The sequence below is a fragment of the Liolophura sinensis genome, chromosome 7 (genome assembly GCF_032854445.1).
Source record: "Liolophura sinensis isolate JHLJ2023 chromosome 7, CUHK_Ljap_v2, whole genome shotgun sequence".
Taxonomy (NCBI): Eukaryota; Metazoa; Mollusca; class Polyplacophora; order Chitonida; family Chitonidae; genus Liolophura; species Liolophura sinensis.
This window is the reverse complement of record NC_088301.1, coordinates 53179364-53195565: the sequence shown is the minus strand read 5'-3', so window position 1 is coordinate 53195565 and position 16202 is coordinate 53179364. Positions and strand designations below refer to the sequence as shown.

At 37.5% G+C, this 16202-nt stretch overlaps 1 protein-coding gene across 6 annotated transcripts in view; it reads right to left on the bottom strand.

Annotated features, from left to right (window-relative positions):
- Window positions 1–1890: 1890 nt before the first annotated feature.
- The window catches only part of LOC135469621 (uncharacterized), a 54609-nt gene continuing 40297 nt past the window's right edge, over window positions 1891–16202 (bottom strand). For all 6 annotated transcript variants that reach the window (XM_064748132.1, XM_064748134.1, XM_064748136.1 and 3 more), the window contains 3 exons: window positions 10288–10372; window positions 9050–9254; window positions 1891–7666 (listed from right to left, as the gene is read on the bottom strand). In XM_064748132.1, the coding sequence (XP_064604202.1) occupies window positions 6688–7666; window positions 9050–9254; window positions 10288–10372 (1269 nt within the window). In that variant the 3' untranslated portion in view covers window positions 1891–6687. The remainder of the gene's footprint in view (window positions 7667–9049; window positions 9255–10287; window positions 10373–16202) is intronic.

Below are 16202 nucleotides of genomic sequence, written 5' to 3'. Positions count from 1 at the left end.
TGAATGTTGTTACTTAGCTGAAAGTCAGCAGTGGGAGTTTCATCAGTGGGAACAAATAGTACTTACCTACAGTTTTTCCTCCCACCTTAAATGCTGGCTGCTGTGATTTAAATATAATATTCTTGAGTACAGTGTAAAATGCCGATCAAATAAAAAAATGAATAATCATGAATGAATTAACAATATCAGAACATTTTGAAATATTCTCCAGGAAAGCAAAGAGCCTGGAGTTCAAAAGTTTTAATACCATTACCGTTTACTCTCAACAGTTAACAGCGGCTGTTGTTGTTGTTCTAACCTTACCACTGGCTAGCCCTGGATGATTACGCTCGTAGGGCTGGCATAGTCATGGATTGCTCCCAATGACTTACAATGAAAGCATTGTAAAATTTCAGGAAACAGTCGATTACTAACCTCCCCACGCTCTTTAGTTACTCCATTACAATGCTTAGCGTTACAGGGCACCTGATTTTTGAAATCCAAAGCTGTCGATCACCCCAAAAGTAAATAACAACTTGTCAGCTTGCTTGAACTTCTCAAAGATGGGCACATCACAAACACCATCCAGGCTCCTGGGATGTCGCTTGGCCCGATAAACAGATACCATGTTGGAAACTTGGAATCAGTGGACAGGTTGATGCGGCTGAAATATGGATGGATATTTAGCTTTGGTGTGATTGACAACTTTGGATTTTAACAGCCAGGTGCACAGGGACGTTAAGTATTGTAAAGGAGTAATTGGGTAGGCCATGTAAGTAAGTAATCAACTGTTTGCCAAAATTTTATGATGCTTCCTTTAGAAGTTAATAGGAGCAATCCATGATTATGCAAGCATAGTCACCCAGGGCTAACCAACACCAGTTTTTCATGCAGCAGGTGTCAAAATTTCTTCCTAGAGTGTGGTCATGGCAGAGAATCTAAGACATGCATTTCATTCAGTTTCACTAACTTCAAAAAATTCTTTTTCCTTTGCCAAATTGACAGAGGGTACCTGATAGTACATTGTAGTTACTGTAAATCTCCAACCTTTTCAACCACTGAAGCGCTTGTTTTAGCGAAATTTATGCATACCATTATTATGCTGACCAACAGGATACTCTGTTCCAGCATTAGAGCTCTAAATACTTGATGTTTTTTACTAGAGAGCACCTCAATGACCAAATGCAGAATTGCAAGCTATGGCAGTTGCTTGTCTGCAGGAATACTGGACATTTAGATCTGAGGCCCATCACTTTTAACCAATCAGTGATGACAAAAATGTCAAAGGTGTTTGAGTACATTAAAAATATCACCATTTTGACCTTTTTCACATCACACAGTTCAAGGAATTTGTGATGATGAATCTGCAGGTTAACCAGTTTTTAGTCCCTATCCTTCCCATGGGGAGTTTTAAGGCTACATACATCACAAAACAGTTCTCCAGACTTTCTTTACACTGAAAGAAAGAGTTTCGTAGAACTCACCTGAATCATGGCACAAAGCTTTACCACCAAGTATGATGGTTTTGTTGAATTTCAGTTTAATAAATAAAAAGTCACTTTCTCTTTTTTTTAACCTTGACAGCCATCTGGACTTTTTGTCATTCTGAACTGCAACTTGGTATATGGCTTAACTATAATGGCTTTGAGTCCATACTGACATGTAGCTATCATTTACATAGGTGAAGAGAAAAGGAGGCGTGTAGTACAAGAGAAATGCTTGTTAGATACTCAGTCACAGGAAAATATGGTGTAAGAAGATTAGATCAACTGACAGATTTGTTTGAGCTCTTCAGCAACCGGATTTACTTTTCCAGATGTACGCAGTCACCAGAAACAAGGTTGGATATAATCCACTGGTTTAAATGGTATTTCACAGGTCAGTGACAACAAAACAATTTTATGTCAGTTTTACAAATCAAAACAAACATTTTATTCACCATGGTAACAGTATCTTGCAGTGAAAGAAAACACATGAGCACAATTTGTGGAAAGACTCAAATATTCAGCAACAATGGGGCAGAATAATGAGCTGATAACAACATAACACTTCAATTTGATAACAAATGTTCCCCCCCTTCTCCCCCAAATGCACAACATGAGATACAAAGCACACAAACATTTAGCATCATGATTTCAGATTTAAGTTTGTATTCATTCACCGGTCACTGAATTCAACACTACAATTTGCTCCCAGCAAAACCGTGGCCTGATTTCTTCTGAACAACTATACAACTTCTGTAACAATTGTCAACATTTCATCCTAACATTGCAGACTGATGTTCAATACATACATCCTCAAAAATATATCAGAAGATTTTGCTAAGATTGCTTCGGCAGGGTTGGCAATTTTGATAGATACTGCTAAAAACAGCATTTTGATTTAATTGACCTCGAAAGCTTGACTCTTATGAAGCAATTAGAATATCTGAAAAATAACAATTATCTACAGAACTTCAATTCTAAAATCATCCGAGAAGATAGATCAAGGAACAAAGATACATTTAATTAGGTATATGTAGAAGATTTTTAGTGTTACTCAGCCAAGAGGTATAGTGGATGAGCAAAGTAAGCCCACTGTTATATCAAGAAGAACCTATCATAGACATCAAGACACATTCTCACAGTACCATTTGTTGTATGGCCAAGCACACTGCCAATAGGACAAGCACTGTTTCATAAAATATGTACCTTTCTAACATGATCAATGGCATGCCACCTGTGTTGATTTTGTTGAATTCAGCAAGTTGGTAAAATAAATCAGACCACCTAACCACATTTCTACGTATATTCATACACAGGGAAGAATCTGTCCACTTGGACAATATTCTATTCAAGGTACGTATAAATATATAGAAATACACTGTCAGGTTGTGACAGCATTCCCAAAAATGTAACAGCAACAGCATTGCCACTTGACAAGGAACAGCACAAAGTGTTTACATATACCTTTCTGCTCCCAGGCCCACAGGGTTCAAGATTTTAAACATACTTAACTGCATGGTAGCAAACTGAGTAGAAAAATATATATATTTTTATTTTAACATTAGAGTTCATGACAATTTGGAGACAGAAAAATCACTGCACAACTGAAGACACCACTTCCTTTGTGTTACCCTTATACCAAAGAATTCGAATAAAGGAGTAACAGAAAAGACACACACTCAGTCAAAGGCCTACGAGACCTTCAGAACAATGGCAAAAATATCTGATATTCTAAGGCACATTTTCAGGAATCTTTAAATCTATCAATAATCAAAGATTGGTATCTATAAACGGAAACTATCTACATATAAATATTTGCTAAAACTCAGAACATTTTGTAATCTGTTGAGGTATTCTAAGCTGAGAGAAAAGCAATATAACAAAATGCCAATACACATTAACCAATTACTGGCTTAAACAGGTGAAGGCAAGGGATGGACAAGCAAGAACTCAAACTTAAAAAGAAGAATGGAAAGCTAGGACTGGTAGAAAATGCAAAAAGTCAATACTACTGACAATTTTTTCCCCTGCACCATTTGTCTGTCAAACTCCTGCATTTGAAAATCTATTTTTAAAATTTACATAATTCCAAAAATTTATCTCTGATCTTAAATCTGTGGGCCTGGTTCTCACTTTCTACTTAAGACGTGCAGTCTACAATCACTTTGTTTAATTGACAACAAAAAGTACACAAGATAATAATAAATATTACACTGAGAACAAACATATTTCACCGGGATTTTTTTTTTTTTTTTTTTTGATTGGTGTTTTACGCCGTACTCAAGAATATTTCACTTATACAACGGCGGCCAGCATTATGGTGGGTGGAAACCGGGCACAGCCCGGGGGAAACCCACGACCATCCGCAGGTTGCTGGCAGACCTTCCCACTTACGGCCGGAGAGCATGAGCTGGACTTGAACTCATAGCGACCGCATTGGTGAGAGGCTCCTGGGTCATTACGCTGCGCTAGCGCACTAATCGACTGAGCCACGGAGGCCCCCTCCGGGATTTTACATTGCCATCAGCCTCTTAAAAGTCAATAAACCTTGTTCAATGCATAATGCACTGAACTTAAGACAAAACAACATGCATACACCCTATCTGGGAGGATATACTTTTTCTGTTACATATATACACAAACTACACTTACATGTGCACACTGAACACATGATTGTTTTGACAGGATATAATATTATACATACACTGCAATGTGCAACATATCCATGTACTGCACAACATCTTATCACAATTGTGTTTTTTTTCTCCACTTTGTTATATATATTTTTTACTCTTTTTTTTTTCTTTTTTTTTACCTCACTTATCAGGCTGATCATTTAACAACTTCAAAAGATTCTGGAATGCAGCCCTAACAGACAGCATCATGTGATGTGTCTTACATGTAACTGTTAATAAAGTATGGGCCATCATTTAAATAAAAAGAAAAAATATGACTAACTTTACACATATAACAATAACAATGTGGATAACAACAAAACAAGAAAAATAGCTTTTGCCTTTAATAAACTTAAGCTCGAGAAACATCATAATGTTCTGTAAATAGAAACCACAGCTTACCACAGCCTTTTTAGAGCGTAACTGTCCGTTATACTATCCTAAAACTTTCCTGTACTCTGACATTACATCATGTAGGTAAATGTGCACTATCCTGTTCACATTCATCTCTTCTTGCAGGATTAATTTACCCAAACACATGTACAATCTCTGTAAATCCTCCTAATGTCAAAAAGAGGCAATTTAACATTGGTTACAGCAAAAATTTTGCAGAACAGTGTATATACAAAGCAAAGCACTTATGAACGACCCAATTGCATAAATCATATCAAGGTATTCAAATCCAAAGCCTACCATAACTGTATTACTTTCCTGTCACTTTGATGATATGTGTAAAACAATATGGCCAACAATGAGGGATACAACCACAAACATACATGAAGCAGGTAAGAAATTAGTAACTATAATGTTAACTGCAAAGAATACTGTGAGAGTGAACCAAATGCTATCACAATGCATGAGTGGGAACTACACAGAACAAAGGCTGGTCTGACTGACACTACCGCAAAGGCAGAAACAATTCAACAACATCAAGTATGTCAATGTATGTGTCCGTGTTATCTGTCAGTTGTCACGTACTTGTTTAACTGATAAGGCAGAGTGAGTGTTTGTAAAAGAAGAAACAAATGTTAGAAAGAGCCTTGCACAAACATGCAATGAATAGGTAGCCTCCGTGGTTTGAAAATTCACAATGTACAGGTACACTCAGAGTTGAAAACTTTGCTTAGAGGTATACAGGTAAGCAAAGTACATTGCTGAAGAGCCCATTAAGCTTGGAAAAGACAGAGAAGCATGCCACTGCATTCTATGGTACAGTACACCTCTGCTGAAAACCAAATCATTACTTCAGGTGTTTGTACTCCCCCCCCAATCTGACTGGCCACTAAAGCAATAGCGATCCTAAAATGATGATAGAGAGGAAAATAATTATGGATTAAAGGTAAGATAGCAAATAATATAGGTAGAAGGGTGAATGTGCGACCACAGTCATTTTTTTGTGATATGCTAGCTAACTCTATCAATGAGCCTTTCATATGGGATTCTTATGTGGCCATAACATGTGCCATGTTTGAGCATCTGGAAGCATGATTTGCTTCACTTGTACCATATATACATATGGTTAAATAACATTGCGATGTAAGCAGAAACAGTTGCATTTTGGGGTTATAGAGAATTCGCATCTGACTAGTAAAAATTTTCAATTTTTCCAATGTTCTGTGATATTGAACTGTACTATCTTGATTGTGCAACATCACAAAGATAAAACTATGCATTTTTTCTTGCGTTCAGTCAATTCCCTGTAAATTTCCTTCTAGAATAAATCACGACACATACACTTACACATAAACCTCCAAAAATAGACGCGAGATCAGCACCAATCAATCTACTTCGTATCACTGCATACCTCGTTCCATGTACTTCTGATAATAGAAATGGGTAATACATCCAAGGTTTAGGGACGTCTCTGACAGATGTGGCAATGAAGGTGGAAATGAATGTGAGTTGTCCAATAAACGTATCAACTCAATGTATGTGTGCCTGTAGTAGTAGCTGTGGTAACACTCACTTCTCTTGGCTTGGGGGACTTCATCAAAAGCCAGTGAAAGTGGTCCAAGAGTATGGTAACATTCTATGCTAATGCAGGCATGAAAACTCTCCTTGAGAAGCTTCCACAGAAATTATAACCCACAGTGATAGAACTCACTGTAAATTGACAAAAATGATTATTTTCTTAACAAACGCACCAATAAATGTAAAACCCATTTTCAGGTAAAATACATGTACTGGTGTGTGATATTTTACAATATCTTTTCATGTCACATTATGAGCTTTAGTAAACTTCACCTTAATCAAGTTCATAAATCTAACAACACAAATGATATGGTCGCACAAGACCTTTTGCCTAGCAGGCAATTTGATATGCTTTCATTTTCATCATCAAATGAATTCAAAGAGCATGTATAAAGTTGCCTTGTAGTAGAATTTCCACATCTGTTCATGTACACAACACATCTGCAGGTATCCCAGCTTTAAACAACAAAATTTTGAGCTCACAAACTGTTAGTTTCTTTAAGTCTTGGAACATCTGCTTGATGACGGTTGCCTTTTTGTACGCTCATAAATTGCACACAATATAGTCAGTGCTTGAACTACACTTTTGAACAATCTCTCTGGTCTCCCTCACAATATGAATTACGATTTTGAGCAAAACTGGTATGAATGTTAATGCTCCTCATTGTAAGTGAATTGCTGCCAAAGTTCACGGGAATGTTAATTGGATGGAGGAGAGCTGCATGCTGCTGAACAGATGCTTCTATAAATGGCACCAACCCAAGCATGGAAACTTGTGACTCAGTGAGCGAGATAGGCAAGTAATACAAGCCCATTGGATGGAGAATAAAGCCAGGCAACGAAACCCCGTTTAACCGAAATTCCTCCTTGATGTTTTTGTGTTCCTCTGGCATATTTCCCTGGGAGGGGTTATCACCTGTCGAGCTTGTAGCATTCCCATTACAGCTATATTCAGATGTAGGATAGATGGAAGAGTCAGACTGGGGACTTAGAGACTTAATGGTCTTTGGGACTTTTCTTCGCACTTTTGCTTTACTGCCACCCTCTCTGGAACTAGATGATGAAGTGTCACTGGCTTTTCGTTTTTCCTCTGAAAAGCGCAGAGTTATGTTCTGTTTGAATTTATAAGAGCTGCCATCATCTACACGCCTGGAGGACAAGCAGGCTGTGTGGCAATCCTCCCTCTGGTCAAGGGAATCATGTGGGGATGAACTGGACTTCTTGTCAGAGTCCATGTTCTCATCCAGATTCATGGATTTCCCGGGAGTATCAGGTTCTCTGTTCGTCAAAGATGCAATGCCTGATTCATTCTCTGTACTACTGGGCGTAGTGTTTTTTTCCAGAAGAGTGCGCAGATGTTTGTCGTTGTTCATGCTGTATCCACTGAAGGTCCCACCTCTGTACTGCATCATGTCCTGCATGTCTCCATCATAGACAGAACTAGGAGCTGGGGATGTGTAGGGTTCCATGGACATACAATCAGTTCCACTGTATATTAACTGTTGACTGTCAGTGTCTTTCTTTCCATCACTGTTAAATCCTTCTGGAGCACCAAAACTCCCTAAAATAAATAAATCCAGATCTATTATGTTTTATTATCTATTACACACTTAAAAATATACTCCAAAAACATTAAATAATCTGAGAACACTTCTCTCAGTTGTCAGTTATGTCAGCTATCATGATACTGGTCCTATGATCCTTGTTTATAGTTATATTAGTTTAATGTCTTTATCTAAAAAAGCAAGATTCACCCTGCATGTATCATTATGTGACAGGATGCCCACTTTTAAATATGAAAAATCAATATCAGGATTAGACCAATACCAGATTACATGTAAATTTATCTTCAGCAGGTAAAAAATTCGTGTCTACATAAATCAAATACCCTAAATGACCATAAATTTTGTCCATGACTAACCTGCCCAATTTTCCTGATTCTGAGAGTTCTATTGATTTTAGATAGGTGTGTGAGGTTTGCTTGGAACATGGGATGATATTCTACTGGAATAAGTTTCAGCACCAAAAATATTTATTTAGCTCTAAAAATGCATTTGTGTGGGCAAAATTTTAGGTCAATTAGAGTATGTACCAATTCAAAACAAAAATTCCAATATTAGGAAGATCAGCAGTCATTCACAATCTGTCATAAACAACCTCATTTTCAAGTTTTTAAAGGATAAAAAGGAAACATTTTCATTCTGATTGTCTTCCTATTAACACTAAATTACTGTCAAAGACTTTAACAATCATGGCATATCTTAAACCGGCGCAGCACTGAATTACCTCCCTTGAGGCCACTGAAGTTGTGTGAGTAAGTTGTTGTTAGGTAATAATGGCATAAGCTAACTGAAGACCAGGTTCCAAAAACAAATTTCAATTACTGACTTGGACAGACCACAATAAGCATGGCCTGTATAATTCAAGAAATATATGAAGGCCTACAACAGCCTGCTTCTGCAAACTCTACCAAATATGTACATTATTCCTAAGGTGAAAAACATGGACTTCTACATTTCTCTGGGTGTGTCATGTCTTTATGTTCTGTTGAATAGAAAATAGTTGTCCCTATAATGACATACTTATACATGTACTGCCTATGGCCTACTTTAACAGGGGACTTCTCAAAGATTCACGTCTAAAACACTAGTCTTGCATTATATCATAGCTGTCGCGTAACGAAGGAGGTAATGCAGAGGAGGCATATTTAAGTCAAAACCATGAAACATGTCAACTAGCTCCTAGTTTCCCAACCTTCAAAACAGTTTAAAATTATTGTGGGTGCAGGACTCAATATGAGAATAATGTAGAAAATTCATCTGGTGACATTAGGTAAACTGAAGAAGTTTTATAAACTTATTCCGATATCTGACTGCAAGGATGCTATCTGGAGAATTGGAGTCATGCACAAAAGTGTTGATCGAGAAGAGAATTTTGTACTTGCCTGTGTATTTTTTGCTAGCCTCATCAAGCTGCTTCATCAGACGGCTGCAGATCTGGTCCTTCGCATCCCATCCTTCTTTCTCCACCAGAAATCTCATCAACTCAGCCTCACACTCCTTGAACCCCATGTAGAACTTTTCAGAACAGCAAGGTTTCTGCAGAAGGTAGGCTGACGCTGGATCTGCTTGTTGCTGTTTAATTTCTGTCACAGAAAGGCACAGTTTTATATGTCAGGCATGATGTGGGAAGATTATATAGGCTTGGGTCAACAATTTGACCGGAATTATCAGATTTTATTGGTATGTATGTATGTATGATTTGGGTTTTACGACAAATGACAATGAGGAGTCATTAGGTGCGTGTATATACCTATTGTGTCTTCTAGTAGTAGGGAGAGTTCACGCCACCAAAGTACTGCCTCCACTAACATAGTATCATGTAGAAGACACCAGGCATACTGACACCAGGCCCAACCAGTCATATTTCCTTGCTCTAACCTCTTACTGCTGAGCATTAAGCAAGGCAATAACAAGTACACTCTTTGCAATCTGTGGTATGACCCGACCCAGGTTTAATGATGTGCAAACCAGGGACTGAACATGCTACACAGAAGTGAGGGAACAGAGTACACTGTACAATCCTAACAACCACTCACTATTTACAAGTCACCATTCATGTTCAAACAACAATAACTCATTATCACATGGTCTCTGTACTTAAAGAATAAAACTTTTGAAAATTGTTAATGTGTATAACATGATACAAATGCCCATAATTTTTCAATGTAACCAATTTCAGGGTTTCACAAATAGTATTATTTTATGACTCTGCCCAAAATTTGCTTGAATAAACACCTTGCAAACATATGAAAAGGTTGAAGAATTTACATTAACATTTCTTTTGTCCTGTGATTAAATCACCAGATTCAAATTTTCATGTAATTTGTCCTGTGACACCTTCCAGTGCAACATTTTTTTCTTTCAAAGAATGCTGCATATTTTGCAAGACAGCCCCGGACAAATATGAAGTGATGTACTGAAACCTACAGGGCAGGACAAATTACCCATACACAAGCCAGGGATAACAATCACAAACCGAAGAACAATCAGTGATAAGCTCTGGTTGCAGATGTGATCAAATGATGCAAATAGTATATATGGCCAATGATGACACAGTATTATTCAAAAAAAATTTTAAAGTGTTTAAACAGTTAAGAGCTGATGTATTTGTCTTACCACATGTATCCAGCTTTGCCTGAAGTTGCTTAATATGTTTTATTGCCATCTCAATAATCTCTGTCTTCTCAATCCGTCCTTGACCCTACAAAAATAAACAAGCACTATTAAGTCAGCACGACATCATTCAACCATTTGCTGTACTGGGATGGAAAAAAGGCAACATAACACAAATATATATATATATATATATATATACATATATATATATATATATATATATATATATATACACATTACATAAGTAAGTTAAAACTATGGTTCTTAAATAAAAGATAGTAATTAAGTAATACTGAGGCACCTTAGCCCATCCTTCTCCCAAATCATCAAATCAGGGTAGAATTTTGACCAATGTATTATTACAAAGAAAACAGAAGAACTCAAAGAAAAGAGCTGTATTCTTTTCGGATGTATACTATTTGTGGAAATAAAAAAAGTTCCAAGTTGAAGAAAAAGTTGACATATGTAGTTGATGTTCATGGCATGCAAACTTTCGATAACAAAATACAGGCCACCACGCATAAGCAAAGAAGAATAAACTCAAAGCAGGCATGACAAAAACTCATCCTGACTTCAGAACAGCACACATAAACCACAAATCACAAGACAGTGAAATAGTTTAAAGCCATCGACTGGTACTTCTACATACAAGATACATGCTGGATCATTTAGCATCACAAAATCAAAACTTCTGAAAATATTCCACTTTGAGATGAAAAATTAACACTTAAATATAAACACACGTGTACACCACTGTCCAAATTTAACAAAAACTCCTGAGATATCTGACCAGAAGGCTCTTAACTTACACCAATGCACACGTGTCTGCGTTTGCAATCCACTGGCTTGACACATAAACCATATGCACATGTGCAACAGAATGATGAGGGTTCAATGTCACATCAGCAATATTTCAGCCATATCATGGTGATTTTGTGTTTTTCAAGGGTTTGCGTCAAGGAGATCCCAGCACTTTTTTTTTTCGCTAAATATTCCCTACGCACAATATTTATGTTATGTTTAAAATTGTCTGTAAACTGCAAACAGGGTGTTAAGCAGTTCCATATCAAAAAAAGAAAATAATAATTTAGTTGGATCATTTGCTATCTTGTTTGCAGCAGAGCCCTGGACAAGGTGATGTCATGCCAAAAACATCTGATTATGTACTCAGAAGCCCTGTGAAGAATTAGCATGGGGAAAAGCTAGCCAGACTCTTATCAAAAGCCATTGTATGGACACCATCTGCAATTATCCCTATGTGTGCACCTTTTAATGAAAACAATGAAAATCATAGAAGCACAACTTTTTCAGCGAATGTTTTGGAAGATAACATTGTATTTGTATTTGAGCAACTGGAGATGTGATGACTGATTTTAGTACACGTCCCAGTTACAGCAGATGGCAAAAACACAATTCAGTCTGGTTTGTCTGGCACAGAATGGACGCCTATGGAATGTTGGTAGTACCAGTTTACAACTGGGCACAGTTTCACAGTCCATATAAACTAAATAGTCAGGTCAAGGATGGACAAGTTGGACTAGTCAGATTGTGAGTGGAAATGAAGAGGGTTAGTCAGATTGTGAGTAACAATGACAAGGGCTAGTCAGATTGTGAGTAACAATGACGAGGGCTAGTCAGATTGTGAGTGGCAATGATGAGGGCTAGTCAGATTGTGAGTGGCAATGACGAGGGCTAGTCAGATGGTGAGTAACAATGACGAGGGCTAGTCAGATGGTGAGTAACAATGACGAGGGCTAGTCAGATGGTGAGTAACAATGACGAGGGCTAGTCAGATTGTGAGTGGCAATGACGAGGGCTAGTCAGATTGTGAGTGGCAATGACGAGGGCTAGTCAGACTGTGAGTGGCAATGATGAGGGCTAGTCAGATTGTGATTGGCAATGGCGAGGGCTAGTCAGATTGTGAGTGGCAATGATGAGGGCTAGTCAGATTGTGAGTAACAATGACGAGGGCTAGTCAGATGGTGAGTAACAATGACGAGGGCTAGTCAGATTGTGAGTGGCAATGACGAGGGCTAGTCAGATTGTGAGTGGCAATGACGAGGGCTAGTCAGACTGTGAGTGGCAATGATGAGGGCTAGTCAGATTGTGATTGGCAATGGCGAGGGCTAGTCAGATTGTGAGTAACAGTGACAAGGGCTAGTCAGATTGTGAGTAACAATGACAAGGGCTAGTCATATTGTGAGTAACAATCACGAGGGCTAGTCAGATTGTGAGTGGCAATGATGAGGGCTAGTCAGATTGTGAGTGGCTATGAAGAGGGCTAGTCAGATTGTGAGTGGCAATGACAAGGGCTAGTCAGATTGTGAGTGGCAATGACGAGGGCTAGTCAGATCATGAGTGGCTATCAAGAAGGTTAGTCACATTGTGAGTAACAATGACAAGGGCTAGTCAGATTGTGAGTAACAATCACGAGGGCTAGTCAGATTGTGAGTGGCAATGATGAGGGCTAGTCAGATTGTGAGTGGCAATGACGAGGGCTAGTCAGACTGTGAGTGGCAATGATGAGGGCTAGTCAGATTGTGAGTAACAGTGACAAGGGCTAGTCATATTGTGAGTGGCAATGACAAGGGCTAATCAGATTGTGAGTGGCAATGACGAGGGCTAGTCAGATCATGAGTGGCTATCAAGAAGGTTAGTCACATTGTGAGTAACAATGACAAGGGCTAGTCAGATTGTGAGTGGGGATGACGAGAGTTGCTCATGAAAGGTGAAAATAGCAATCAACCTACTGTTTTATGTTTTGTAAAAATACCACCGATAAAATTAAATAAAGTTTGAATTCAAATTAATAGAAACAGCGATTTTTTAATTAATTTAACTTTTGTCAGGGTCCACATTTTCACAGGCTTCAAAGGTATGACATGCAGTGGCGGGATACACACACCCATAGTGGTAAGAATAAGACAAGGTGTGAACTGAGCTGGCGGGTGAATGCACGTATGTCATCCTCATGGCTGAGTTAGCCAAGCAACTGATTTAGTGTTACAGCCCGTTGCTTTGAACATGCAGCTAATAACTTCTGCAATCCAGGAGTGAAAATCTGGACCTTCTCTTCTTTTTCTGTGGGATATACCTTGTCCTTTGGCTTTTGCTTGTAGTATACTGAGTTGTCCCATAGGCCTACGAGTCCTTTATAACTGAAGCTTGTTCTAAAAGAAATTTGGTCCATACTTTTTCTATGTGTCTTTTTTTTTCCATTATGCATGTAACCTTACAATATTTTACCTGTTTTGTGCTCTACAGTCACAAGCAACAAACTGGCATCTCAGATTCACAAAATTAGTTGTTTCCCGTGGTCTGTGTTGTAAACAAAGCAAATAAGTCCTGTGCATTCAGCAGCTGACTGCTGTGACATCACAAGTTCAAAGGTCACTCTGTCCTAGTGTAGTAGACTTGCTGATGTTTGATCGCCAAGTGCTACCATTTTTTCTTCAGTTTATTTCATTTTTAAATGATTTGAATAAATTCAGGACCATCAATGTGTCTTCAGTTTGACTGGCCATGCGCTAGGGATCTACTTCAACATATAGATGTTCATTTTCAAAACTTGTAGAAAATGGGTTCACTGAATTTTGTTGCTTTGTTTTATCAGGAAGCATTTTGGTGAGAAAAAAGTTTAACACTGTGTACTACTGACATGTTCATCTTCTTGCACACAGATAACAAATATCGTGATGATCATGTTTCACCCATGATCTTTGCTTCATATTTCAGATGTTTCAGTATTTAAATTAATTGTTGCCATTTGCCATTTCTTTCTTAGTTCGACACATGAGGCCCAAAAATAGCACATGAAGTTGCTTTTTTCGGGTAAGAGATAAAGTCAATCTGCTCTTTGCATCCAAACTAGTCTCGATTAGCAGGAATGAATATTGGACTTATTCTTATACTAATTTGCATGTTAACTTAAGTGCAGCATTTCCTACTGCAGCATTTGTAAACATAACAATTTTATGAACAAAATCAAACATTTTGCCAAATAAGTGATTTTTAGGGTGTTCTCAGAGAAAACAGCTGGCAGGTTAAACAATTGCTGTCAACCCAACCTTGGGATGAGGCTGTAAAATTGTATAGATAGAAACACAATACAACCATACATGTACATGTGCAATATGCAATTATCAGAGGCATGCAGTTACAAGTGTCACTTCCACAACACATTTGACATGTACGATCTGAAAAGTCGTTACCATGTGCTATACAATACCTGAATATAATAATATGGTATGAATATGTTTGAATAATACATTTCTGGAAAAAAGATCTGAAGGATTACAAAATCTTTAACAAAAAATTTGACACTTGATGTACATAGTGATATGCATTTTGTTTTGGGAATGTCAAGAGTATGTCAAAAACAGAGCTGATTTCAGAAGTATCTGACAAACTGTATCTGTTTTTTAATCTATTATTTTCTTATCAATGACATAAAAAATTCTGACTTTTAAAAAATAGCCAGAAGAGTGTTTAAATATATCTTACAATTTAAACAAAACTTTGCATCCTTCTTATATATACACAGATTTTTTAAAAAGCAAACCAATGTATTAGGACAATAGAAGAATTACTGCTTCAGTACAAAATGTTAGGTTGCGAACTGGCCTTAAATGTCAAGACTGCTTTGGTCCAAGGAAGATAATACTCACTGAAAAAACTATTTTTGTAACCTCATACCATGCTATGCTCATGGCATCAACTGTAACCTGAGAAGCACAAATCTATTTCTTCCTTCTGCCTTGAAGCATTGCTGTACCATACTATCACAAACACAGTTAAATCCTAGGCCCCATTAAGCCTATTTCAAAGGCTTAATGTAATTTTTCAACCTATTCACATGATTTAAAAAAGTTTGTTCAAGCATATTCTGAGTTCATTATTCTGTTAAGACTGCTAACATTATATTTTTTGTGACACCCTGAAATTGGTCAACCCAATGAATTTTGCCTCTAAAATCAAAATGTTGCACTGAAAACTTGTTTTTTTATATGCAAACAGGTTGAGAAATTAGGGTAAATTAGGAAAGAACTTTTTTTAATATAAAGTGAGTGCTACAAAAATTATTGACACTGACCGTTCTTGACCGATAGCTTCACTAAGCAGAGAGATAGTGACAGCTGTTCTAAAATCTGGGCATCTGAAGATTAATACATTGTATAAAACTGAGCTGCAATAAGAAGTGGCTTCAATATTTCGGCATTTGGTGGTTTATAGGAATGTTGTGTGAGTAGTACATGTAGCTCAGACTGACAATGTCACATGATTGTAGGGATACTGGTTTACACATTTTCTCTGTTTGTGATTAAAGGATTTAAGCATACTTTAACTTTCTACATGATCTATCAAAGTAAGTTTGTTCATCACATCTGTCTTTCCCTTATGATGGTTCACTTAACATTGGAAGGTCTTCGGAGAAACAAAAACTAGAATATTTTTTTACATAACCTGTAAGGGCAGATGTTTTTGTCTTACACATATGGTATTGTTTTTATGCTTGTTTGTTTCTGAATTCATTTTCCAAGACCTGCAAATTTATCCACAAAAATATTATGAGGTGAACATACCTGGTGTGATATTGGATACATTTTGCCAAATTTGTAACCATCTCACCGTCTGTAAATGTTTCACTTACAGCTGTATACTTGTGAAAATGATCAACAACTATCAGCTCAGTCTGAGCAACTGGGAAGATATATACAAATGAAACTTAGTCCCACTTTTGTCAGAAAATTGTAAGATCCGAGACAAAACACTGCAAGACACCTGCACAATATCCCCAAAGGGACGTTATTCACAAAGGGATACATCAGGCACATTCACTCACACAAAACATATCATATTCACTGACCATAGTTCAAGGTAGGAATTTCTCACAAGACTCACTCACCAACCCAAGT